Source organism: Saccopteryx bilineata, chromosome 11 (assembly GCF_036850765.1).
Source record: "Saccopteryx bilineata isolate mSacBil1 chromosome 11, mSacBil1_pri_phased_curated, whole genome shotgun sequence".
NCBI classification, from domain to species: domain Eukaryota; kingdom Metazoa; phylum Chordata; class Mammalia; order Chiroptera; family Emballonuridae; genus Saccopteryx; species Saccopteryx bilineata.
In genome coordinates, this window is record NC_089500.1 from 71,495,495 (window position 1) to 71,519,753 (window position 24,259).

Genomic DNA, 24,259 nt, shown 5'->3' on the forward strand with positions numbered 1-24,259 from the left:
CTACCTTGTACTCGTCTTCCCTGTGATGGAAGGGGTATAATCATGTCCCCACCCACCCTTCTGGGACTGTCACAAAGATAAAAGAGGCCATCTATAGGCAGTATTTTAGACTCCTAGGAGAGCAGCACTGAACAAGAGGTGTCATTAAAGTGAAGTGTTTGGAGATTGCAGATGAAAGGAGCTGGTAAATAAAGAGCCTAAACATCACCCTTCCCATCATCACGGCCAGGTGAACTGGCTACTGGGCCCCAGTGGGAGCTCCCAGGAGGGAATAAAATGCGTCCCAACCCCGTCCTGCTGGCCCTCCGTCCTCTGCAGTTTCAGTGACAAGCTGCTCTGCTCCTGGTCTCCCATATGGGAATGCCTGGAGAGAGAAGTACTACCTTGTGCTCCGGCACCTAAGGCGTCCTTGGGATTAAATATAGTCTCCTCTCCCCGGAGGCAGCACAGCCTCCCTCCCTCTCCAAAGAGCCCTTCCTAGGGAACAGAAGTGCTAGGAGGCTTTTTATATCAACTGGTCTCTAAGCTAGTCCTACTTAACTGCTTCTAAACAGGAGCGGATTTGTACAGAGGATTCTGGCCCTTTGTTCTACAGGCATGAGTGTCTAAAAGACTCAAAGTTTTCCCTTTGCCCATGAGCCTTTACTAAACCCACCCATGCCTTCCTCAATCTCCCCAAAGGCTCTCCAACTTGCTATACGAACAGCCTTCTGTAGAAGGAAAAGCAAGAGTAAGTTCGGTTCCAGGGAGACCTGGGGGAGGCAGGGTGCGAGCCCAGGCAGAAGATGCAGGAGTCCTAGCCTTCCCCCAGAGATGCTTTATTACACGGTCTCCTCAGTCCTCAGGGGCTGGGGCCCAGGCCCACGTGAGCAGGCAGAGGCACTGCGTCGGACGTGGCAGATGGCCCCCGTTTAGCAATGCAGTCAGACAGAGGGTGGGCGATGAGTGGGCACCTGCCCACGGGCGGGCTCTGGGTCCCCGCCGACAGCGCGGGCGGGAGGGATGCTCAGGCATCGGTGACCTCCATGGCCTGCAGCCGGCTTTCCAGGGCGACGTCTCGCGCCGCCCCTTTCTTCTTGCTGCCCTCGTGCTGCTTCTTCTGCTTCTTGGACGGCTCCTGGTCAATGGGTGCAGGCTTCACGAAGGGGATCAGCTCCTGGAGGCCTGGCGGGAAGAGGGGCCGACCAGATGACCTGCCGTTTCTCAGGAGGCAAAGCCCACGGGCCTCCGGGTGAGTGCCAAAGGGCCACGACGCCTTTGAATAAAGGGGCACCCACGATGGGCACTGGTTTCATGTATTCTTTCCTTCCCTGGCCTGAATTTCAGCTGCATTTCAAAGGAAGATCACGCCTGTGCCGGCTACTGTCTCAGCTCTGCCCCTGCACAGTCCGGCACCACAGGGCAGGCAGGGTGTGGGGGACTGCGCGTGAACAGGCAAACAGGGTCCATCCTGAAAGGGCCCGCTCTTCGGAAGCGTGCAGACAGAGAGGGGAGGCGGACGGGCTGGGCTGGGTCGGGTCGGGTCTCACCTGGTGGCATAAACTCCTTCAACTTCTCGGGCACGATGATGCCCTTCTCCGTCTGGTAGTTCTCCAGGATGGCGCAGATGGTGCGCGTGGTGGCACACATGGTGGCGTTGAGCATGTGGACAAACTCCACCTGTGAGGCGAACAGCTCGACTCAGCCCGCAGTGGCTCTAGCTGAGGACTTGTCCCCCAGCCAGGTCCCCGCTGCAGCCACCCAGTTCAAAACTGTGGCTTCTACCCCTTAGTGAGCTTTCTCTAAACCTGAATCCTGTTTGTTTTTCACTGCCTATCAGATAGCTCCAGGAAGTCCTCATGTCTCCATGAGTGACAAGTGCAAGGTCCCTGTATTCTGAGGAGAGTCGGGCCCTCAGAGAGAAAAGGAAAACACTACCACAGGGGCCTCTCCTTTGAACCCCTTCTGAGTCCCTGATGTGGAAAAGTAGGGCCTGAAAATCGCGTTTGAAGAGACAAGCTTACAACCCAGAGCTCCTGGGTGAGAGGAAGGAAGACCTGCCTCCCACTCATTCTGGGGAGAAGAAAGGGGATTTCTTTATTTGGAGTTACAGCAAACAGGAGAGTTAGCCTGACTGCAGAATGGAGCTCGATTCAGGGTTCTGTCTAAAGGACTCGGTTCGGATTCAGTAGAAGTCACTTTCCGGTTGCCATGCCCGTCTGGGCTGAAAAGCCCGGGTTTTCCCATGATGCGGGGAACTAGTGTGCTCCAGGGGCTGAGAAATGAGACCAGTGGACCCCGCCCCGAGGGCTCTGCTGCCCGCCTCCCCAGGGCCCTCTACCTTGTCCATCATCTTCTTGGTTTGCCCGTATCGGATTCGGAGCCGCCGAGCCTGGTAGTCTGTGCAGTTGGAACAGGAGACTAACTCACGGAAGGCTCCCGAGCCCGGAAACCAGGCCTCCAGGTCAAGCTTCTTGCTGGCAGCATGATTCAAAGAACCTGTAAGGGAAAACCCCGAGAATTCATGAAGGAGGGGTGGTATTTCAGAAGGCTAACCTTTAGCAAACCTGAAGAATTCCTTAATTCACATCCTATCCCCAGAAGTGAAATCACGCCCAGATATTCTTATCAGCAAACACTCCCCAGTGAGAAGAGTGTGATATTTTAATGTGGGCAACTAATTAGATCATGAGATATTTCTTGGCGTGGTACGGGCAGTGTTTGTGGGATGCAGGAAGGAGGCCGGTACCTGAGACGATATTCACGATGTGGTATGGGATCCCCAAAGACTGGTAGAACTCCTCGGCGGTGCTGATCATCTCCTCAAACATCTCCCACGACTTGTTGTCATGTGGTGATGAGTAGACAAACTGTTCAATCTGCAAAGAGGGACCCACGGAGACAGTGACAAGGGGACATGGTGAATAAACTAAAGGACCAAAGTGGGAGATATTCTTGCAGTGAAGACCTGTTCACAGAGCACCGGGAGCCAGGCCAGGCTGGGGCCCCCGGCAAGGGAGACGGGCGCTACACCGGACTGGGTGTGCAGCAAGAACACCTGCTTCTACCGCGAGCTACCCGCATACGCACCAGGTACTGTTCTAAGTGCTTCTCATATGAACTAGCTGGAGCCTCACAGTTGACCTAATGAGGTGGGTCCTATTGTTACCCTCCTTTTACAGGAGCACAGAGTGGCTCAGCAGCTTGTCCCAGGTGACACAGCAGGCAGGTGCTGCAGGTGGGATCTGGACTCAGGCAGCCCGTTGCAAGGTCTGTGATGATAGCCACTCTGGCTCTTCCCCAGAAACACGAACACAGGCAGCGGAGGAAAGATGGGAGCCGGGGTGGGCCTGAGCAACACAGCTCCCGTCTCTCTCTGCCTACCCCGCACAGACAGATGGACGGGTCCCGCTCCTCACACTGACTCCTCTACTTACCTTCTCAAACTGATGGACTCGAAAGATGCCACGGGTGTCACGGCCATGGGAGCCCACCTCCTGGCGAAAGCAGGTGGACAGGCCGGCATACTTGATGGGCAAGTCCTCGGGCCGGAGCCACTCATCCCGGTGGAGAGCAGCGATGGGCTGCTCGGAGGTGGCGATCAGGTATTTCTCATCATAGGAGTTGTCATCAGACTTTTCACTGCCTTTGCCAATCACCTGAGGGAGAGGCCTTTACTAGTTAAGAGTGAGGGAGGGGCCTCGGCTAGAGCAGAAACCACAGGGAAGATGGGAGCAATGGGACAGGGAGAAGTTCCTTTAAGCCCTGCCTGGGAGTGAGCAGGGGACGCTACAGAAAGGAGGGAATGGGTCAGTCTCAAATGGGGTCCCTAACAGAGATCAAAGAAAAGCAAATTAAAAGGAGATAAAAAAATTCTGATATCTACTTATTTTCTAATAAATATACTTTTGTAAATGATGTATAATGGCCAATGATGGCAGACGTACAGTAAAACCCAAGCTGGTAGTAATATAACGTAATCCACTCAACAAATGTATGTGAGGTGTTTACTAAGGGCCAAGTCCTTTTTGCCAATCCTGGGCAAAAAGGAGACACGGTCTTTGCTTTCTTGGTGCTTATGGGTTAGTTAGTGGCTCTAATCCTCAATCACTTTGGTTTTCAGTTAATTAGAATGATCTTCTTCCCTTCGACTGGAATCGTCTGGCTCTCTCTGACATGGTCTGTGCTTGAGGAGCCCCAAGCTGGAGGCCACATTTGTTCCCAAGGAAAGCATGTTTTGCCCTATTGAAGCTTCCAGTCTGGGGTCAAAAGTAGGAAGACCCAGTAACACCGGACACTTCTACCATTTCCTTTTGTTCAACCACTCACTAAATGTGCTTCTTCTCTAAGCTCATGAAGTTAAAGTATGTTCATTTAGATACATCATCATACAGATTATCTGGGGGGAGAGATCAAACAGGCTCTAGGTCTGCAGTATTTAACATGGTAGCCACTGGCCACAGATAGCTATTTAGATTTAAATTCTTTTAAAAATTAAAATTTTACTTCCTCAGTTGCATGAGCCACATTTTTTAAGTGTTCAACAGCCACAGATATAGACCCTGTCCATCTTCGCAGGAAGTTCTACTGACCAGCACTGCACGGTATCTTTGAAGTGAAACTTCCCCACTTAAGATGTCCTTCCGCCACACGGCCCCAGACTGCTCACCTTATAGAGTTCCTCATCAAACTGGCTGAGCTGCGCCACCTCCTGCATGACCTCCTTCCTCATGAAAAAGGGGGTGTAGATGGGAGTGTAGCCCCGGCTCCCCAAGGTGCGCAGGGCATACTGGATGAGCGCCTGTTCCAGGAACACCAGGGCCCCCTGCAGGAGCGGAGACACAGCACTGTGGGATCGGCTTCCGTCGCCGCCATGTTCAGTGGCTACAATTCCCTCAGGCGCTGGGGCCAGCAGAGCATGACCACCCGGGGGCTCACAGGGGGCCAGCAAAGACCCCAACAACCAACCCAAAAGATTCTTACCTGACACCAGTCCCTAGCATATCATCCAGGCAAATCATAGAGAAAATTCTCTTTCAGATACTAAAGCAAGAGAAAAGGACTATTGGCCCGGGTGCGTGGGAAAGTTTTCTTGTGTTAATTCTTACAACACCAGAATCATATGTATAATGCAAAGCATACCTCGTGTGCGCACAGATGGTCAGTACAGCTGGCCCTTGAACAACTGGGAGGTTAGGGGCACTGACCCACGTGCACAGTAGAAAACCCACGTATAATTTCTGACTCTCCTAAAACCTAGCTACTAAGAGCCCACTGTTAACCAGAGACCTTACTAATAATATAGTCAACACATATTCCATACGTTACAAGTATCATGTACTGTATTTTTATAGTATAGTAAGCTAGAGAGAAGAAAATGGGGGAAAAAATTCACATATAAGGGGACCTGCACAGTTCAAACTATAATTCTAAAATAATTTGACCGTGTCTTTCTAGAAGCCTCCTCTGAATTCCTCTGCCCTCTGTCCCAGCTGTCGGGCTTTGCCTCTGCCGAGCCGCTCTCACCGTGCTCTGGGCCTGCTCACACCACACCCTGTGGACAGGGGCCACACACCAAACCCGACAAGTGCAGGGGAGGCCTGCACGGCAGGTCCTTCAAACTCACAGGGCTGAAAGTAGCCACATAGGATGGTCTGAACATAAAAATTCCCCACTAAAAGCGAGTCGTGGCGCGTAGTCAAGTCCTAGGTCTGTAGCTTCCTTGACAAAGGTCAGTCTTTACCTTAAGTGAGCCCATCTAGTGTCTTTTCTGCCTGTAAAATCTCGTACCTTTGAAATGCCAGAGTGATCCCCGTTTCCAGACCCTTCGGGGTCTCTCCTCTTTGCTCTCTCCTGCCACCCAAAGCTGTCACCAGTGAACTTCGCGTGACCCCTTACACCTCCTCCTCTGACTCTAATGTATGAAATACGCTGCAGAGCTGCCGTTCTCCAGAGCGCTTTCTCAGTCCACTGAGAGTCTGCTTCTTAGCAGTGGTCATTAGTGTGGTTCAAAGAAACTCATAAAAGTTCTCTAGAGGTCTGGAAATTTCTTATATCGAGAGCACTTATCACAGTAGCTTTTGATTCTTTGTTACCTGACTGTCGATTACCCTGAGCTCCTTAAAGGAGAGACTGTTCAGACTCAGCAAAACCACGTGTTCGCTATGGGGCATCACACCGTGGCTTTTGTTCTGGGGACTCCTCATCAGCCCTCTCCTGCCTCACAAAGAGCACTGCCTCTCATTGCCAATGCGTTTGTGGTGGAGAGGCCAGCAGGAGTGGTGAGCGTGTGGGCCTCCTTCGGCAGCTTATTTTTCTGCAGTTTTAAAAATTCTTTCTTTATAATCCCATCCCCACTGGTTCCCGGCTCTTACCTTCAGGAAGTACCCTCGGCTCCCGGCCACCACAACCCCTTTTTCGCCTTCAAAGCCATCGACCATCACCACCAGGTCCACGTGAGAGTACTTCTTCCTGACCGTACAATCACCCCAAATCCTCTCTACTTTGTTGTCTGCGTCCTAAGGAAACAAGACCAGGAGAGAGAAATACACAACCTCTGAATGCTACAACCTCCATCTTTGCAAACCCTCTTCTAAGAACGACCTGGAGCTTTGTGAAACCATAGCTTAACTCAAACATGAGGCTTTGGTCATCGTGTATGGAGACCAGAACAGGGAATCTGTGCTTGTGTCAAATAGAGAGATAATAATTTTTAGATTCCCAGAAGCGATTCTAGCCATGAAACTGAAACCATGATTTTCCAAAGAAATCCGTCACATTGGTTTTTTTGGGTTTCTTCCCACCCTTTTAAATGTCCTGCACAAGGACACCTCTATCCTGGACAATCAGCATTGCCTGGGGTGCAGAGCAGAATGCAGGGTTTTTTTCCAGGCTCTCCTTGGTCCCGGGGCCACACGACCGACCTCAGAGTCCGCCACCCCAGCCTGCAGTAAGTTTAACATTCTGTTCACCAGGGAATGAATGTGAGAGGCACAGACGGGCCCTGGGAGGGCTGGGGTGTCAGGGAACAAAGGCTGGGCTCAGAGCGGCTTTGTGCTGGGGAAGCTCCCACTGAGCAGGAAACTTTTATCATGCAGATTCCCCGTCAACCTGCAGCTTCTCAGCAGGGTGTGGGTGAGGGGTGAGGTTCATTGAGCAGATCCCTCCCACGAGACTAGCTGCTACCACGGGCAACAGCGGAGGACAGCAGCCCGGTTTACAAGAGATCTCTGTGCCGGGGGTCTCCCACCTGCGGTCTCCGCCACTTCCCAATCAGGCAGGGAGTGGACGCTTTCAAGTCTCGACTGGCGGGCAGAGCGAGTACACCGAGAGCCTGCTCTGACTCCGGCCCGTCACAGAGTCCGTGCTGTCTGTCCTCCTCCCACCAGAGGGGCGGGTTAGGCGGCCGCCCGCTGTGGCACCTACGCCTACCTCGTCGTCACTGATGGGCACGGAGGGGTGAAGAAGGTTCCCGATCTCTCGGAGGCTCTCAAACCGCTCTGCCTCCAGCTTGACCCGCTCAGCATCACACATCAGGATAGCTTCATCGATGAGGAGCCGGAGCTTCTTTATCTGTGACACTTTCAGGTTCTGCAGGAGTACAGGCCAGGCCCGCCCCCCGGCCACAGGGAGTCAGGGACAGAGTAGGAATGAGATTCTGTCGCCCTAACCCTGTTGGGCTCTCACGACAACCCTTGTGATAGCCGTTTAAAAACGGACAATGAAGGCTTTCAAAGAGCAGAGGTCTGTCTCACACAGGGATCTGTGTGATCTGGCCCTTACACATCCACTGGCATTTCCTTTGGGGTGCCTAAGGCAGAGTTGGATCCACTCTGGCCTCTCTTCTCGTTCCTATTATATCTCAGGAATTTTAATATGTAGCTCTTTTCAGAGCCCTTTCTTCCTGATTAAACCAATTTGGCACTCCACTGTGTACTGCACTTAACTGTTCTCTAGGAAGATGATACATTAATAGGAGCAAGAGTCTTTGTCTTAAGCTAATTCTGTATTCCTATTGCAGGGGTTTCAAACTGTAGTCTGATGTCTTGGGGCGAGGGGACCCCTCAGCAGGTGGGGCTGGGCAGGAAGAGCACCCCAGCCGACTTCAAGCACAGCCACACTGCTTCTTTGTGCTCTGCTTTTGCGTTACGGGTTTTAAGAAAGGGTTTAGTGACTAAAACTTGAAAATTACTGCTCTAGGCCCATTATGTAATGAATATTTACTGAATTACAGTAAATTGAAAAATTCCTTGACTTTGTAAAAGCAGAATAATATAAACTAAACACAGTTTAGTTGCTTTTCCCCCTTTCTTCCTACCCTTGAGCTTTCCACTGTCTCCATCTTTGCGGTCTCATTCAAAGTGCAGAGTAAATAACAAGAGTAACAGGGACATGTCCCAGCTGCAGAAACTCAAGGCTCCCACAACGCTGTGTGGAGCCGAGTGTCAGCATTTAGCCTGTCTAGGAAGGAGGTCAAGGTAAAAGAACAGAAACCCACTTTAGAATAGGACAATGACTTACAGCCAAAGTGTCTGAGGTGAGGTCATCGAGGTTTAATAAAGTCTCTGGAATGGACTCATCATCGCCCACTGGCTCTTTTTTCTGCAGGAAAAAAACAAAAACAAAACAAAACCAAACAACCACTATTGAATAAAGAAAAAAATTCTGACACTGTTTTATAAGTGTACACCAAATATCATATAAACTGATTACAGAACTTTCTACACATCTGTCTCTAAGACAGGCAACACATGGGAGAGATATTAGTACATGGGAAGTGAGAAATTAATGTCTGAAGTCTCTGTTCTGCCACTTTCTGGCTTTTTGATCACAGATTGATTAGCCCCGTCAGGGTCAGAGGGCTGACATCATCGGGAACTGGAGAAGAATGCGCCCTGGATGAATGCATGAGAATGCGCATGTGCTGGGTGCCCCAAGCCAAGAGCCAGGAGCCAGGAGCCAGGAGCCAGGAGCCGGCGCTGGGGCGGACACCTGGGTGTGAATCCTGTCTACCTGCTAAGAACAGTCCAGCACAGAGGCACAGGGAGAATACATGGATGGAATGATGGTATATTAGGGAGGCAAAGAAAACAAAATTTTTAATTTTTTAAAAAAATTTTATTTATTCATTTTAGAAAGGAGAGAGAGAGGGGAAGAGAGAGAGAGCGGAGAGAAACAGAGAGAGAAGGGGAGGAGCAGGAAGCATCAACTCCCATATGTGTCTTGACCAGGCAAGCCCAGGGTTTCCAACCAGTGACCTCAGCATTCCAGGTCGACGCTTTATCCACTGCGCCACCACAGGTCAGGCAAGAAAACAAAATTTTTGAGGGAAAAGGTCACAAAATCTGGAACTAAGTTTAGAGCAGTCAATGCACAACAGCAGGGTTGTGCTCAGCGCTTGAATTTTTCCCTCCAGCTTCTTGCCTCACTTTCTTTTTTTTTTAATTTTTTAAAAATTTTATTTATTTTTTACAGAGACAGTGAGTCAGAGAGAGGGATAGACAGGGACAGACAGACAGGAATGGAGAGAGATAAGCATCAATCATTAGTTTTTTGTTGCACACTGCAACACCTTAGTTGTTCATTGATTGCTGTCTCATATGTGCCTTGACCATGGGCCTTCAGCAGACCGAGTAACCCCTTGCTGGGGCCAGCGACCTTGGGTTCAAGCTGGTGGGGTTTTGCTCAAATCAGATGAGCCCGCGCTCAAGCTGGGGACCTCAGGGTCTCGAACCTGGGTCTTCCGCATCCCAGTCCGACGCTCTATCCACTGCGCCACCACCTGGTCAGGCTTGCCTCACTTTCTTTTTATTTATTTATTTTTTTTTTATTTTATTTATTCATTTTTAGAGAGGAAAGAGAGAGGGAGAGAGAGGAGAGAGAGAGACAGAGAGAAGGGGGGAGGAGCTGGAAGCATCAACTCCCATATGTGCCTTGACCAGGCAAGCCCAGGGTTTTGAACCAGCGACCTCAGCATTTCCAGGTCGACGCTTTATCCACTGTGCCACTACAGGTCAGGCTTGCCTCACTTTCTTAATGATATTCTGCCCAATCATTTCTAACCCTCGTCCACAGTCATGGGGAAGGTAATTTTCAGAGTCAAACTCTTCTTAAATTAAAGGCCATTATAACAAGACACTTTAAGACCTCAGCAAATAAAAAGAAGCCGAGATTTAGAGTCTGCTTTGCAAGGATAAATAACGTGTAGAAATCATATTCAATGTCCTAAAGATTAAAAAAATTCTATACATACAATAGGCAATTACGTTTATACAACCTCATAAGCCACTGCACAAAACTAAATCATGAGTAAAGATAAAATCTTCTAAAGATAAAAGCATAGAACTCCTTTAGACTCATTACACATCCTCACCCATCAAAGTGAGAAGTTGCGATTCCATCTATAACCCAACTTATACCCTTCACTGTCTCAAGCAAAAGCATCTTGAAAAGTTAGGAAAGTCTGAAAATATCAGAATGAACCTTGAAAAAGAATAAGCATAGACAACTGAGGTAGGGGAAAAATGGCCTAAATCTCAATATTTTCCATTTGGTAGCTGTCTGCTAATCCCACAAGGTAGCAAATGCAAGTTCTGAGTTCAAGTTCTGACTGTGAAGCTAGTATCATTTCAGGCAAACTCATTAATTTTCTCAGACTATTCCTTTGCCCTTTAAATAAGGTAGATAATTGCTACACTCTAGGTTTACAGCAAAGATCAAAACCAAAATGAGATATATATAAAAGGGTTTCTAATAATTTCAAGTACTATACAAGTGAAAGCTAGCACTGTTCCAATGCACAGCAAAGGAGAACACTCCTGGGTCAGCAGTCAAGGGATCCAAGGATGTTACTGTAAATGAAACACTCCCGTCTTCTTGCCATGAAAAACAGTGGCTGTCAACTGTCTGTCTGTGCTTCACAGAACACACAAGCAGCAGCATACGTGGCAATTAACATGATTATGGGGCCTCTCACATGCAAATGATTAAGTATCATGGCTCCCATTGGAAAAAACCCCCAGTATGATTATATCAATTTCTATAGCCAGTCATGGCTGAAAGTGCAACAAAATACTGAGAGAAGAAGAGTGTGGACCAGGAAGTATAAATTGCTCAATCCCGGGGGAATCTTTTTGTTATGCTCTTTACTAGTTCAGCTTCCTGATTTATTTAATTTTTGGAAGAGAGAAACAGACAGACAGGAAGGGGCAGAGATGAAAAGCATCAACTTGTAGTTGCAGCACTTTAGCTGTTCATGGATTGGTTCTCATATGTGCCTTGACTGAGGGGCTCCAGCAGAGCCAGTGACCCCTTGCTCAAGCCAGCAACCTTGGGCTTCAAGCCAGCGACCTTTGGGCTCAAGCCAGCAATCATGGGATCATAACCACGCTCAAGCCAGCAACCTTGGGGTTTAGAACGTGGGACCTCAGCATTCCAGGCTGATGCTCTATCCACTGCACCACCGCTGGTCAGACAGCTTCCTAATTTTTAACTGTTTGGTTTAGTTTAAAGGTGTACAACTTAACATTATTTTTAAAAAGTGATTAAAGGGCTAGAAGGACTTCTAAAAATTATTAATTTATTATAGAGAGGGAGAGAAACATGGATTTGTTGTTCCACCTATTGATTCATTCAATGGTTGATTCTTTTTTAAAACTATTTTTTAAAATTTATTTGTTTTTTGTGACACAGAGAGAGACAGAGAGAGGGACAGATAGGGACAGACAGACAGGAAGGGAGAGAGATGAGAAGCATCCATTCTTCGTTGTGGCACCTTAGTTGTTCACTGATTGCTTTCTCATATGTGCCTTGATCCAGGGGGCAACAACAGACCAAGTGACCCCTTGCTCAAGCCAGCGACCTTGGGCTCAAGCTGGTGAGCCCGTGCTAAAGCTGGTGACCTTGGGGTTTCGAACCTGGGTCTTCTGCGTCCCAGTCCAACACTCCATCCACTGCGCCACCACCTGGTCAGGCTGATTCTTTTTTATACATAGATTTTATTTACCGACTTTTAGAGAGAGAAAGGTGGGAGGGAGGAAAGGGAAGCAACAACTTGTAGTTACTTTTCGCATATGCCTTGACTGAGCAAGCTAGGAGCCTTGAACCAGTGACCTCAGCATTTTAGGTAGATGCTTTATCCACTGTGCCACCACAAGTCAGGCATAGGTTAATTCTTGTATGTGCCCTGACCGGGGATTGAACTCACAACCTTGGCATATCAGGACGATGCCTTATCCAGCTGAGCACCTAGCCAGGGCATAAGGGGGTATTTTTGAAGAAAGATTAAAAACATGTACTAGTCTGGACACCATAGGAAGTTGGAAGTGAAACTTAACATTGTCCAAGCATAGAAGGAGTTTTTGGATGAAGGCCATCCATTGTTGTTTGCAACTGCTAAATAACTACAGTAGTCTGGAGATAGGAAACCCCCTTTTCACTAAGAGGCTTCAAAGGCATTTATGATTTAGGCCAAGTGTTCAGAGAGATTTTGTAAATACGACTTTTATATTTGGTGTGATTTACACCAGCTCAAGATGGCCGATGGCATTCCTGCTTAGGAAGGGCTGTTAGATTGTGAATGGAGAGGTCTTCATACTAGAAGGTTTTGAAAGCAAGGAGGAAGGAGACTCGGGACCCCTCCCTTCTCCATACTTTGAGGAAGAAGGTAAACAGCCAGGAATGTAGGAGGGGGAAGGGAGATTTGAGTAGCCCTCTTCTCTCCTCTTTCTTTCTACTTTTTTTTTTTTTTTTGGGGGGGGGGACTTTTCTGAAGCTGGAAACGGGGAGAGACAGTCAGACAGACTCCCGCATGTGCCCGACCGGGATCCACCCAGCACGCCCACCAGGGGGCGATGCTCTGCCCCTCCAGGGTGTCGCTCTGCTGCGACCAGAGCCACTCTAGCGCCTGGGGCAGAGGCCAAGGAGCCATCCCCAGCGCCCGGGCCATCCTTGCTCCAATGGAGCCTCGGCTGCGGGAGGGGAAGAGAGAGACAGAGAGGAAGGAGAGGGGGAGGGGTGGAGAAGCAGATGGGCGATTTTCCTGTGTGCCCTGGCCGGGAATCGAACCCGGGACTTCTGCATGCCAGGCTGACGCTCTACCACTGAGCCAACCAGCCAGGGCCTCTTTCTACTTATTAGGTGATTTAAAACGCTTATCCTCTGACATCATGTAAGCCCCTCCCCATCCTGAAATCGTGTTATTGATGTATATACCTCTAGACAAAGGAATCACGAGATCCATGTATGTGAACTGTGTGCTCTAAAGGGTATATAAGATGTAAGAAATCGAATTTCAGGGAGCACGTGTCTTTGGAGCCACAGACTCCACATGCTCCGCTGGCTTTGATAAATTCTCTTTTCCTCTTATACAGTTGTCTGAGTGTCTATCCTCCACTGGGTTGCTTTCCTGCAACAGTCTGGGCATTGGGCCAGGTTCTCTACATTTAAAAAATGTAGTTCTTACAATTCTGTTCTATAGGTGAATGTCAGAGTTGAGATTTCAGATCAGAAAACTGAGGCTCAGAAGTTAACTTGCCTCGAGTCACATTGCTGACATGATTGGCATCTCTATCTGTGCTCTTTCCATGAAAGATTCGTCTACACTGAACAGAGAACCTGGAGTCTTCCGTAAGAAACTCTTTCTGGCACTGTAGGATGAACTCAAGAAATAACTGGAAAAGATTACTGGTAGAATTCAGAGTCTTATTATAAGAACAGATAAACAACGAATGACTAGTGTGGCAAGAATCTTATCTTGCAATAGACCGAATGTTGAAAGTCAACAAATTCCTATGTTGAAACCTAACCCCCAAGGTAATGGAATTTGGAAGTGGAGTCTTTCAGAGGTGATCATGGAATAAAGGCAACCTCACGAGAGACCCCAGAGAGAGCTCCATGGCTCTTTCCAAGGTGATCATGGAATAAAGGCAACCTCACGAGAGACCCCAGAGAGCTCCATGGCTCCTTACGCCATGTGAGGACAGAGCAAGGAGACTGTCTATGAACCAGGAAGTGGGTCCTCATCAGACACCAAATCTGCCCGTGCCTTGGTCATGGCCTTCCCACGCTCCAAACTAAAAAAAAAAAAAAACTCTGTTGTTTATCAGCCAAATGAACTAACACATATCTGAATACAGAAGATGGCCTCATCTTCTTAGTTTTCTCTCAACCTTCTTTCTTTTTTTGTCTTTAAAATAATTCCCACACGTCTGACCTGTGGTGGCGCAGTGGATAAAGCGTCGACCTAGAAATGCTGAGGTCGCCGGTTCGAAACCCTGGGCTTGCCTGGTCAAGGCACATATGGGAGTTGATGCTTTCAGCTCCTCCCCCCTTCTCTCTCTCTGTCTCTCTCCTCTCTAAAAATGAATAAATAAAATAAAAAATTAAAAAATAAATAAAAAAAATAATTCCCACACTTTGGTAAGAAACTCGGTATTCCATAGAAAGTATGTGTTAACTAAGAATAAAGTTAAATAACGCTGCTGCACTGCTCAAGGCTGTTAATTCTCTTACCTTCATTTTCTCTCCAATTGTCTTGCTGCATAGATTCTTCAGCTTGTTCAAGTTGTCCGCCCGAAATCTGCCTAAAGAATAAAGAACCCGAGAATATTCCAAAGACAGGCATATAATTAAGATTCCTCCATCTCCTAATCATGGATCCTTAGGACTGATCTCAGCCCAAGGCCAGAGTGCAGGCAGAGCTGAAGGATCTGCTTTATGAAATTGTAAAACCTTGTAGCTTTAGAACACCAAATTTAGTTGGTATATATTGGTGACTACAATGGGGATTCCCCAGCATTTAGTGACAAGGAAAAGGCCGCTCTGAGACTAGAATTAAAAAGTATAATAACCTGGATGATGTCACTGTAGAGCAACACCTCTGAGAAATCTAGAAGATAATCAAGTAACTATCATATAACTTGGTCAATTATCTTTTTTCTTTTTTTTCAGGTGAGAGGAGGGGGGAAGATAGTAAGGCAGACCTGCATGTCCCCCAAATGGGATCTACCCGGCAACCCCATCTGGGGCCAATGCTTGGGTACTGAGCCATTTCCAGTGCCTGAGGCTGACATGCTTGGACCAACCAAGCTATCCTCAGCGCCCAGGGCCATGCTCGAACCAATGGAGCCGCTAGCTACAGGAGGAGAAGAGGAAGAGAATGGGGAGAGGGAGGGGAGAAAAGCAAATGGTCACTTCTCCTGTGTGCCCTGACTGGGGATCGAACCCAGGATGTCCACACACCAGCCTGAAGCTCCATTCGCTGAGCCACCAGAAAGGGCCCAATTATCTTAAAATCCATTTAAGAAACTATGTGGTGTACAGGGGGGAATCTAGAAAGAAGGCAGTCATATTTCTATTCCCATGACTTGTTTGCTATCTCTCTGCTAGAAATGGTTAATATTATTCCCTTTGCTTTGACACAATGCTCATATGACAGCCCTCAGATTAATTTATTTTGTTATTATTATTATTTTTTTAATTATTTATTTATTTATTCATTTTAAAGAGGAGAGGGAGAGAGAGAGAGAGAGAGAGAGAGAGAGGAGAGACAAAGAGAGAGAAAAGGGGAGGAGCTGGAAGCATCAACTCCCATATGTGCCTTGACCAGGCAAGCCCAGGGTTTCGAACCGGCGACCTCAGCATTTCCAGGTCGACGCTTTATCCACTGCGCCACCACAGGTCAGGCCTGTTATTATTATTTTTAGAGCACACACGTGTAAGGGGGGGAAGAGAGGAACAGATAGAGACAGACAGACAGAAAGGGAGAGAGATGAGAAACATCTTTGTGGTACCTTAGTTTTTCATCGACTGCTTCTCATATGTGCCTTGACGGGGGGGGGGGGGATTGGGGAGAGAACACGTCTCAAGTCAAGCTAGTGACCCCAAGCTCAAGCCAGCAACCTTGGGCTTCAAGCCAGCAACTTTGGGATCATGTTGATGATCCTGTGCTCAAGCTGGCTACGTTGGGGCGTTTTGACCCTGGGTCCTCAACTTCCCAAGCTGATGCTCTATCCACTGTACCACCACTGGTCAGGCTACCTATGGGTTTTGATAAATAGCAATAATAAGATTAGGAAAGTTCCTTTCTATTCCTGGTTTGCTGCATTTTATTATGACCAATTAGATTTCATAAAAAGTACGAACTTTGATCCCTATCTCACATCATACAGAATCAATGTGAAAGAAATCAACCTAAATGTGAAAGCTAAAGTAATAAAATTTCTAGAAAAAAACTGGAGAATTTCTTCAGGATCTGAAGATATGAAAAGATTTCCTACATAGAACACAAAGCACAAATTACAGAAGAAAATTATGTGCATAGCTATATACTGCTCACAAAAATTAGGGGATATTTCAAAATGAATATGAAGCGATAAAAAAAGGAAGCATTTGATTTTTTTTATTAAACAAGAACAGAAAAGCAAACAAGTCAAATGAGGTTATGCAAATGAGATGCATAACCAACTTTTATTTCATTGGTGAAAATGTACTATACAAAAGGCTGAAAGTACTGGAGTTTCTACACGTTCCCTGATCCCCTAATTTTTGTGAGCAGTGTATGTATATGAATATATATATAGAAGTAATATATATACAGGGTGGGACAAAAGTACATTTACACTTTGGAAAAACAATGCAATAATTAATAAATAATACAAGAATAAACTTTTGCATACTCACAATTGTAAACATATATTATACTATAAACATATAATATATATTTATATATAATCTGACTATATATATATACGATACTATCAAAATACTTATAAAAATGTTCATAGCACCTTATTCGTCATACCCTCAAACTGTTAACAATTCAAATATCCATCAGTAGAATTGGTTAGTACATTTACACATGGAGTACTATACAGCAATGAAAAAAACCCAGCCACTGCTACACATGGAATAATCTCACAGACAACAGTATGAAAGAATGAAGTCACATACAAAAGTTGGCCCTGGCTGGTTGGCTCAGTGGTAGGGCATCAGCTGGGCGTGTGGAAGTCCCGGGTTCAATTCCCAGTCAGAGCACATAGGAGAAGCAACAACCTGTTTCTCATCCCTCCCTCCCCTCTCTTACCCTCCTGCAGCCATGGCTAGAATGAGCAAGTTGGCCCCAGGCACTGAAGATGGCTCCATGGCCTTGCCTCAAGCACTAAAGTAGCTCGGTTACCGAGCAATGGAACGGTGGCCCTGGATGGGTAGAACATTAGCCTCAGATGGGGGCTGCCAGGTGGATCCCATACGTTCAGGCGTCTGTCTCTCTGCCTCCCTGCCTCTCACTTGATTAAAAAAAACAACCATATTTAAGTCCATTTAAATGAAGTTCAAAATCAGGCGAAACTAATTTATGGTGGTAGAGGGCACAATACTATTATTTTTAGAGGGAAGAAGTGACCGTGAGGAGCCTGCCAGTGTGCTGCAAATATTTTAGACATTGATCTGAGTGATGGTTACATGGGTGTACAGATTTGTAAAATTCAGCAAGCTGCACATGAAGATTTGTGCACTTCACTGAATACAGGCCATCTCAATAAAAAAATACGTTTTAAGGTTGTATATGAAAATAGTTCAAATGCCATAACAGAGGTATATGAGATGACAGATGGAGAGCACTCAACAAATGAGAGTGCAATGGGAGCAGAGCTGGGTGCCAGAGAGGGCTGATGGGAGGGGCAGCACTCAAGAGGGGCAACGGTCATGGGCGTGTGAAACACTGTACAGGTAGCCTAACAAGGCCAGAACCAAGGGCATGGGGCATATGTGGGGGAGTGGCAGAAGATCAGGCTAGGAAGGAACGTGGGCTTTGTACATTGTGCTAAGAAATTTGGATTTTTATTCTTTAGGGCTATTCTGCCCAACATGGTAGCCACTAGCCACATGTGGCTATTGAGCATTTGAAATAGGCTAGCCTGAATTGCAATGCACTGTATGCCTGGCCTGTGGTAGAGCAATAGCTGAAGCATCAACCTAAAATACTGAGGCCATGGGTTCGAAACCCTGGGTTTCCCAGGTCAAGGCACATATGACAAGAAATCAATGAACAGGACCTGGCCGGTTGGCTCAGTGGTAGTGCATTGGCTCGACATGTGAAAGTACCGGTTCAATTCCTAGTCAGGGCACACAGGAGAAGTGCCCATCTGCTTCCCCATCCCTCCCTGTCTCGCTTCTCTCCTTCTCTCTCCCCCTTCTCCTCCTGCAGCCATGTCTCAATTACAGCAAGTTGGCCCTGGGCACTAAGGATGGCCCTGTGGCCTCCACCTGAGGTGCTAAAATGGCTCCCGTTGCAATGGAGCAACACACCAGATGGGCAGAGTATCACCCCCTAGTGGGCTTGCTGGGTGGATCCCAGTCGGGGTGCATGTGGGAGTCTCCCCGACTCTTAATAAAAATTAAAAAAATTGCCTGACCAGGCAGTGGCACAGTGGATAAAGCGTTGGACTGGGATGCAGAGGACCCAGGTTCAAGACCCCAAGGTCACCAGCTTGAGCACAGGCTCATCTGGTTTGAGCAAAGCTCACCAGCTTGGACCCACAGTCGCTGGCTTGAGCAAGGGGTTACTCGGTCTGCTGTAACCTGATAGTCAAGGCACATATGAGAAAGCAATCAATGAACAACTAAGGTATCGCAACGAAAAACTAATGATTGATGCTTCTCATCTCTCTCCGTTCCTGTCTGTCTGTCCCTGTCTATCCCTCTCTCTGACTCTCATTCTGTCTCTGTAAAAAAAAAAAAAAAAAAATCAATGAACTAAAGTGAAACAATGATGAGTTGATACTTACCGCTTCCCTCTCCTCTCTCTGTAAAATCAATAAAGTCTTAAAAAAAAAGAAATGTACTGTTTGTGTAAAAATATACACCTGATTTTGAAAACCTATAAAAAAGAATGTAAAATATTGCAATAATTTTTATATTGATTACAGGTTAAAAACATAATTTGGAAATCTATAGATTAAATAAAATATATTCCTAAAATTAATTTCATCTGCTTTTCTTTTTTTTGTTGTTTTTTTTGTTTTTGTTTTTTTATTTTTTATTCATTTTAGAAAGGAGAGAGAGGAGAGAGAGAGAGAGAGAGAGAAGGGGGGAGGAGCAGGAAGCATCAACTCCCATATGTGCCTTGACCAGGCAAGCCCAGGGTTTTGAACCGGCAACCTCAGCATTTCCAGGTCGACGCTTTATCCACTGCGCCACCACAGGTCAGGCCTCATCTGCTTTTCTTTACATTTTTTTAAGTGGCTACAAGAAAATTCATAATTATACCTGTGGTTCACACTGCATTTCTATCAGACAGATTTAAGGTATGTATGTCCCTGCAAAACTTAAGCCTGGAAGCAAATGATTAGATTTGCATTCCAAAATGATCACATGTCCTGGGTGTGGTCCATGACTGGGTAAGACTGGGGTAAAACAAAGCAATGAAACAGTTATTGCAATAACAAGGGCCTGGCTGAAGGCATCTGCAGTCAAGGGTAGGAGGAAATAACAACTTCAACTCATAGTAAAGACAAATCTCATTCAGAATAGCACTTTTGGGGGGAGGACAGAATTCTGGAAGTTAGCAGATTGCAAGATAGGTGGAAATCTAGTGGCTTTGGAAGTAGTTGAGATAAATGCTTATCATGTGGTCAAATGTTTCCTCAGTATATTATTCTAAATTAAAAAGAAGAAATCACAGTTCAAGTTCTTGAGAGTTAGCAGAACCATGGTAGGTCTGTGGTGCTAGGACTCCACGTTTTATCAGACCCTAGTGGCATCTTGGAGATCTATAGATCGACAAATAGGTACAGTTGTGATGGAGGACCTTGTGAAGCTCTCTGTGTCCCCTCAGTCAGGGAATGCAATTGAGGCTCTTAAAGTGGCTTGGGGTTACAAGTCCATATTGCAGCCAATGACAGGAGAGCCCCAACTTCTGATGCAAGGTTCATATATAAAAGAACTTTGATACAAGATCTGTCCATGTCCTATTCGGACAACCAGTGACTTGGGAAAAATCATTAACTTCCTTTTGCAGCAAAGAGAGTATTGATAAGGGATGTCAAGAATCAAATTGATAGGTGCTTTGAAAATAAACTGCTTTTCATACAGAAGGGCAAAGTGTCCCAAACACAAGATATTCATGAATTGAAAAAACCTTTGTCAGGCCCTCACCAAGAAGCGGGTGCAGGGCTAGGTACTGGGATTATATGATACATGTATACCTGTATATCCTGTATGTATGTGTATACTCTAGGTATTTGGACGTACAGATGCATAAAACACAGCCAGGTCCCTGAAGAATTCACCCCATCACCATATATCCATTCATTACCAAAAGAATAAAACTCCCCATAGATATGTACATGATACACGAGAGGAACTAACATATTCAAAGTCATTTAATGTGCTAAGAGTGTGTAACTGTATACAAAAATCTTGATAATCCTGATTCAGTAAAACAGTGTCCAGTCTAGTTTTTTTCCCTTCCAGTTAATTTAATTCCATTGCAACTCAAAATTTCAGATTCAGGTGGTGGGATCTCATAGTCACAAACTACATTAGAGTGACTGAAACTGCAGACAACCCCAGCTAAATAAATACTCTCTTGGTACCCAATACCCTTATAAATTTCGGAAAATCAATGTTCCTGATAAAATGCTACCACACTCTTGGCCAGCGACTGCCTTTGCAGTGTGCTGTCATAAACTTGGCTCTCAGTTGGTTGCAGGCTTATTGCATCAGACAAAATTAATCACGTGTTTTTGACAGCATTCGACCAATCAGTGACAACTCCAGTTAATCTAGGCAGAGGGTTCTATGGTTTTATTTTCAGTTCCAGGTTTCAGCCAAACCCTGCCAATGTCTTTTCCGGAAAACATCCACAAATCACAATTACACAGCCTCAACAATTACATTACAAGCGTTTTCCTCACCCTTCTTCCCACGTCTTACGCTACCACGGAAAAGACTTTTCTCGATTTTTAAAGATATGATAACAAATCAGGGGGATGGCTTTCCCATAAGTTCTGGCATCACTGCTTTTAGGCAGGAGCGGCCTTCAAAGATCCCAAACATTTCCAATATAGGTGCTTCCTATTACGCTACAGACGTGACTCAAGTTGGAGCCTTCGATCCTATCAAAATAGAACACTCTGGCCTTGCTGAGTTTGATAAAACAAGCAAACAAACAAACAAAAAACAACACGGAGGCGACCAAAGATAAATGTTAGGAAAGGGGAATCCCCCTAAACCTCCCGACCCGGATTTCTTCTGGCTACCCTTCAGCGGGGAAGCCTTGACAGCTCTAGATGCGCATGCGCCATGCTCCTTCCCAGACTCAGACCGGCGACCTGCACTGAGCAGGCGTGGAAGGGAGTCGGCACTAACGCCTCAGACAGAAAAAGCGGGACGACACCGGCTACCCGAGCGTTTTGGGGGATAGGGAAAGCCTCGGAGCCACTGCAACTTTGGGGAGGGGAGGTCTAACGAGGGGCGGAAGCTGTGGCCTCAGGAGCGGTAACGAGACCCGAGAGCTGAAGTTGGGGTTAAGACTGGGGACATCCCGCGCGTCCCGGTACTCACATCTTCGCCACTCCCCGTCTGCCTTCACCAGCTGATCCACTAGTCCCGGGTCCTTGAAGCGCTTCTTTTGCGTCTCTCGGATGAGGTCTGGGTCCCCTCCTTTATCCGCCCGAAACAAATCCAGATCCAGCACCATCTTTCCTTCTCCCGGGTTAACAGTGGGAGGTGAGGATTTCCCGGGTCAACACTAATGAAAGTGAGACTGGCCAAGGTAGCCTGTGACCGACGCACTGCGCCGGCGCGCTGATCCGCCCCACCCCGCGCAGGCGCGACGGGAGCGCGCGGGCGCCCCCTCTCGTCCGGAAGCAGCGGTGCAGGAGGCGGGGCCAAGAGAGCGAGGTGGGGTGCGCGGGCGTGGGCGTCTCCTGCTGTGTCAGGGTTTGTCCCGGCTCAGGTTTTATCCGTCTTGTGCTTTCTCCCCAGCTCTGCCCCACTCTCCCTAGGCGCTTCCATTTCTACGTGAAGGTGAGTGCCTCAGTTTCCTCCTCACGTTAAAGGACATGCGTCAGGCTAGACAGAGGCAACCTGATAGCTGGCTTGGAAGCTGGTGTTTATGGCCCACAAGTGTGGGCCCTAAGATTGGACACTCTCACGGAACCCTGCTCTCCTCCATCTTGAGACAAGAGTATGGCTACATTTATTTTAGTCCCCTTGTTACTTCAACTCAAGATTCCTCCTTTCCTGCCTTAGAGTCCTCAGAGCTAGGATACATTTCTTAATCTGATTATTGGGTAAACCGGACTGTCCCTTTACCCACCCTTAATATCATAGATATGGGAAAGTGCAATTGAAATCTTTTAGAGGCCCTGTCCGGTTGCTCAGGGGATAGAGCATCAGTATGGAGTCAGGGGTTTGATGCCCTGTCAGGCCACACTGGAGAAGCGCCATCCACTTTTCTTCCCCTCCCCCCCTCCCCCTCTCCCTCCTCCCCCTTCCTCCCCCTTCCTCCCCTCCCTCCCCTCTCTCCCTCTCCCTCTCCCTCCCCCTTCCTCCCCTCCCCTCCCCCTTCCTCCCCTCCCACTTCCCTCCTCCTCCCCTCTCCCTCTCCCTCTCCCTTCCTCCCCTCCCTTTTCCCTCCTCCTCCCCTCTCCCTCTCCCTCTCCCTCCCCCTTCCTCCCCTCCCCCTTCCCTCCTCCTCCCCTCTCCCTCTCCCTCTCCCTCCCCCTTCCTCCCCTCCCCTTCCTTCCTCCTCCCCTCTCCCTCTCCCTCTCCCTCCCCTTCCTCCCCTCCCCCTCCCCTCCCCCTTCCCTCCTCCTCCCCTCTCCCTCTCCCTCTCCCTCCCCCTTCCTCCCCTCTCCCTCCCCCTTCCTCCCCTCTCCCTCTCTCCCTCTCCCTCTCCCTCCCCCTCTCCCTCCCCCTCCCCCTTCCTCCCCTCTCCCTCCTCTCCTCCTCCTCCTTCCCTGCCCTCCCACCTCCTCCCTCTCCCCTCCCCCTCTCCCTCCCCTCTCCCTCCTCCTTCCTCCCCTCTCCCTCCCCCTTCCTCCCCTCTCCCTCCCCTCCTCCTCCTCCTTCCCTGCCCTTCCCTCCCCCTCTCCCTTCCCTCTCCTCCTCTCCCCCAGCCAGTGGCTTGATTGGATTCAGCGTTGCTGAGGATAGCTCCGTTGGTACAAGGGGATTGCAGGGTGGATCCTGGTCACTGTGCATGTGGGAGCCTGCCTCGCTATCTCCCCTCCTCTCACTTAAAAAAAAAAGAAAAGAAAAGAAGGAAGAAAAATCTTTTAGGGACATGAGGAGACTTTTCCAAGGGGAAAATAGCTGATTTGAAGGCAGTATTAAGGTGTTGAGGCCCAGTCTTAGGATATATGAAAACTTGAGCAAAGATTTCATCATACTTCATTTGGGAACATCCAGGTCTTTACAGTAAAAATTTGGGTGGAGCCAAAGTTATCAAAGGATCTCCCTGATAACGATAAAGATTGGAGGGTTTGGGAATAGGCGTCCCTTTCCCCATCCTTCCACCTGCTGGAAGTTTCTATGACCACCTGTGGCTCTCAGGAGAATGTTCAAACATAGCTTGCAAAGCCCTTCATGACCTGCCCCTAACACGTTCCCTCTTTATCTGCTGGCATTCCACCTGAGCTACCTGTGGCTCTCCTTCCTTGCCTTGAGCCTTTGTACAAGCTCCTTCTGCCTGGAAATCTCTTTCCATCCCCTTTTCCACCAAACTGGCTGATTCCTTCTTCCTCCAGGAAATTTTCTCTGATGCATCTCACGGTACAGTGACATTTATCCTGCTGTTTAGGAGGAACTGACAACCCAACCTCCAGTTCTTGGCTGCCCACTCCCTTCTATCAGAGACACACAGTAACAAAGGAAGTGGATGTTGCTGTCCTTGGGCAACCAAGGAGGAACCATTTACAAATAACCTGGGTCAGGGAAAGCTGCCAGGACCTGGGCGACTTGGATCCTGCCTCTTCCTCTGTTAGAATTGGAATGAGGTGTCAATCATCCTACAACACCGTATTTGTTCAGGGAATTGCATTGTACCTGGGATTGTTAACTTCACTAAAATGAAATTATTTTTATTCCAGACTCCCCTTGAATAGCTCTTCCGTTATCCACAAAGTTTTGCATATGCAACCCTCCATCAATTTCTATATCTCTGCATCAGCCATTGTTGCACTGTGGTTCTCAATGAAATGTCTTTTTTAAGTTTTAGAACAAGTCGTTAGTATCGTCTTGCCTGGTCACCTGACAATGCGTCTCTCTTTGTCAG

The 24,259-nt window shown here is 47.6% G+C and overlaps 1 protein-coding gene across 1 annotated transcript; it reads right to left on the reverse strand.

Moving 5' to 3' along the window:
- Window positions 1-802: 802 nt before the first annotated feature.
- Window positions 803-21,784, reverse strand: SARS1 (seryl-tRNA synthetase 1). Its single transcript, XM_066246776.1, has 11 exons — window positions 21,544-21,784; window positions 14,491-14,561; window positions 8,500-8,580; window positions 7,411-7,569; window positions 6,354-6,497; window positions 4,649-4,804; window positions 3,417-3,638; window positions 2,729-2,858; window positions 2,321-2,478; window positions 1,530-1,659; window positions 803-1,164 (listed from the first exon to the last, which is right to left on the reverse strand). The coding sequence occupies exons 1-11, from the start codon at window positions 21,677-21,679 to the stop codon at window positions 1,007-1,009; spliced, it is 1,545 nt and encodes a 514-aa protein (XP_066102873.1). The 5' UTR covers window positions 21,680-21,784; the 3' UTR covers window positions 803-1,006.
- Window positions 21,785-24,259: the final 2,475 nt, after the last annotated feature.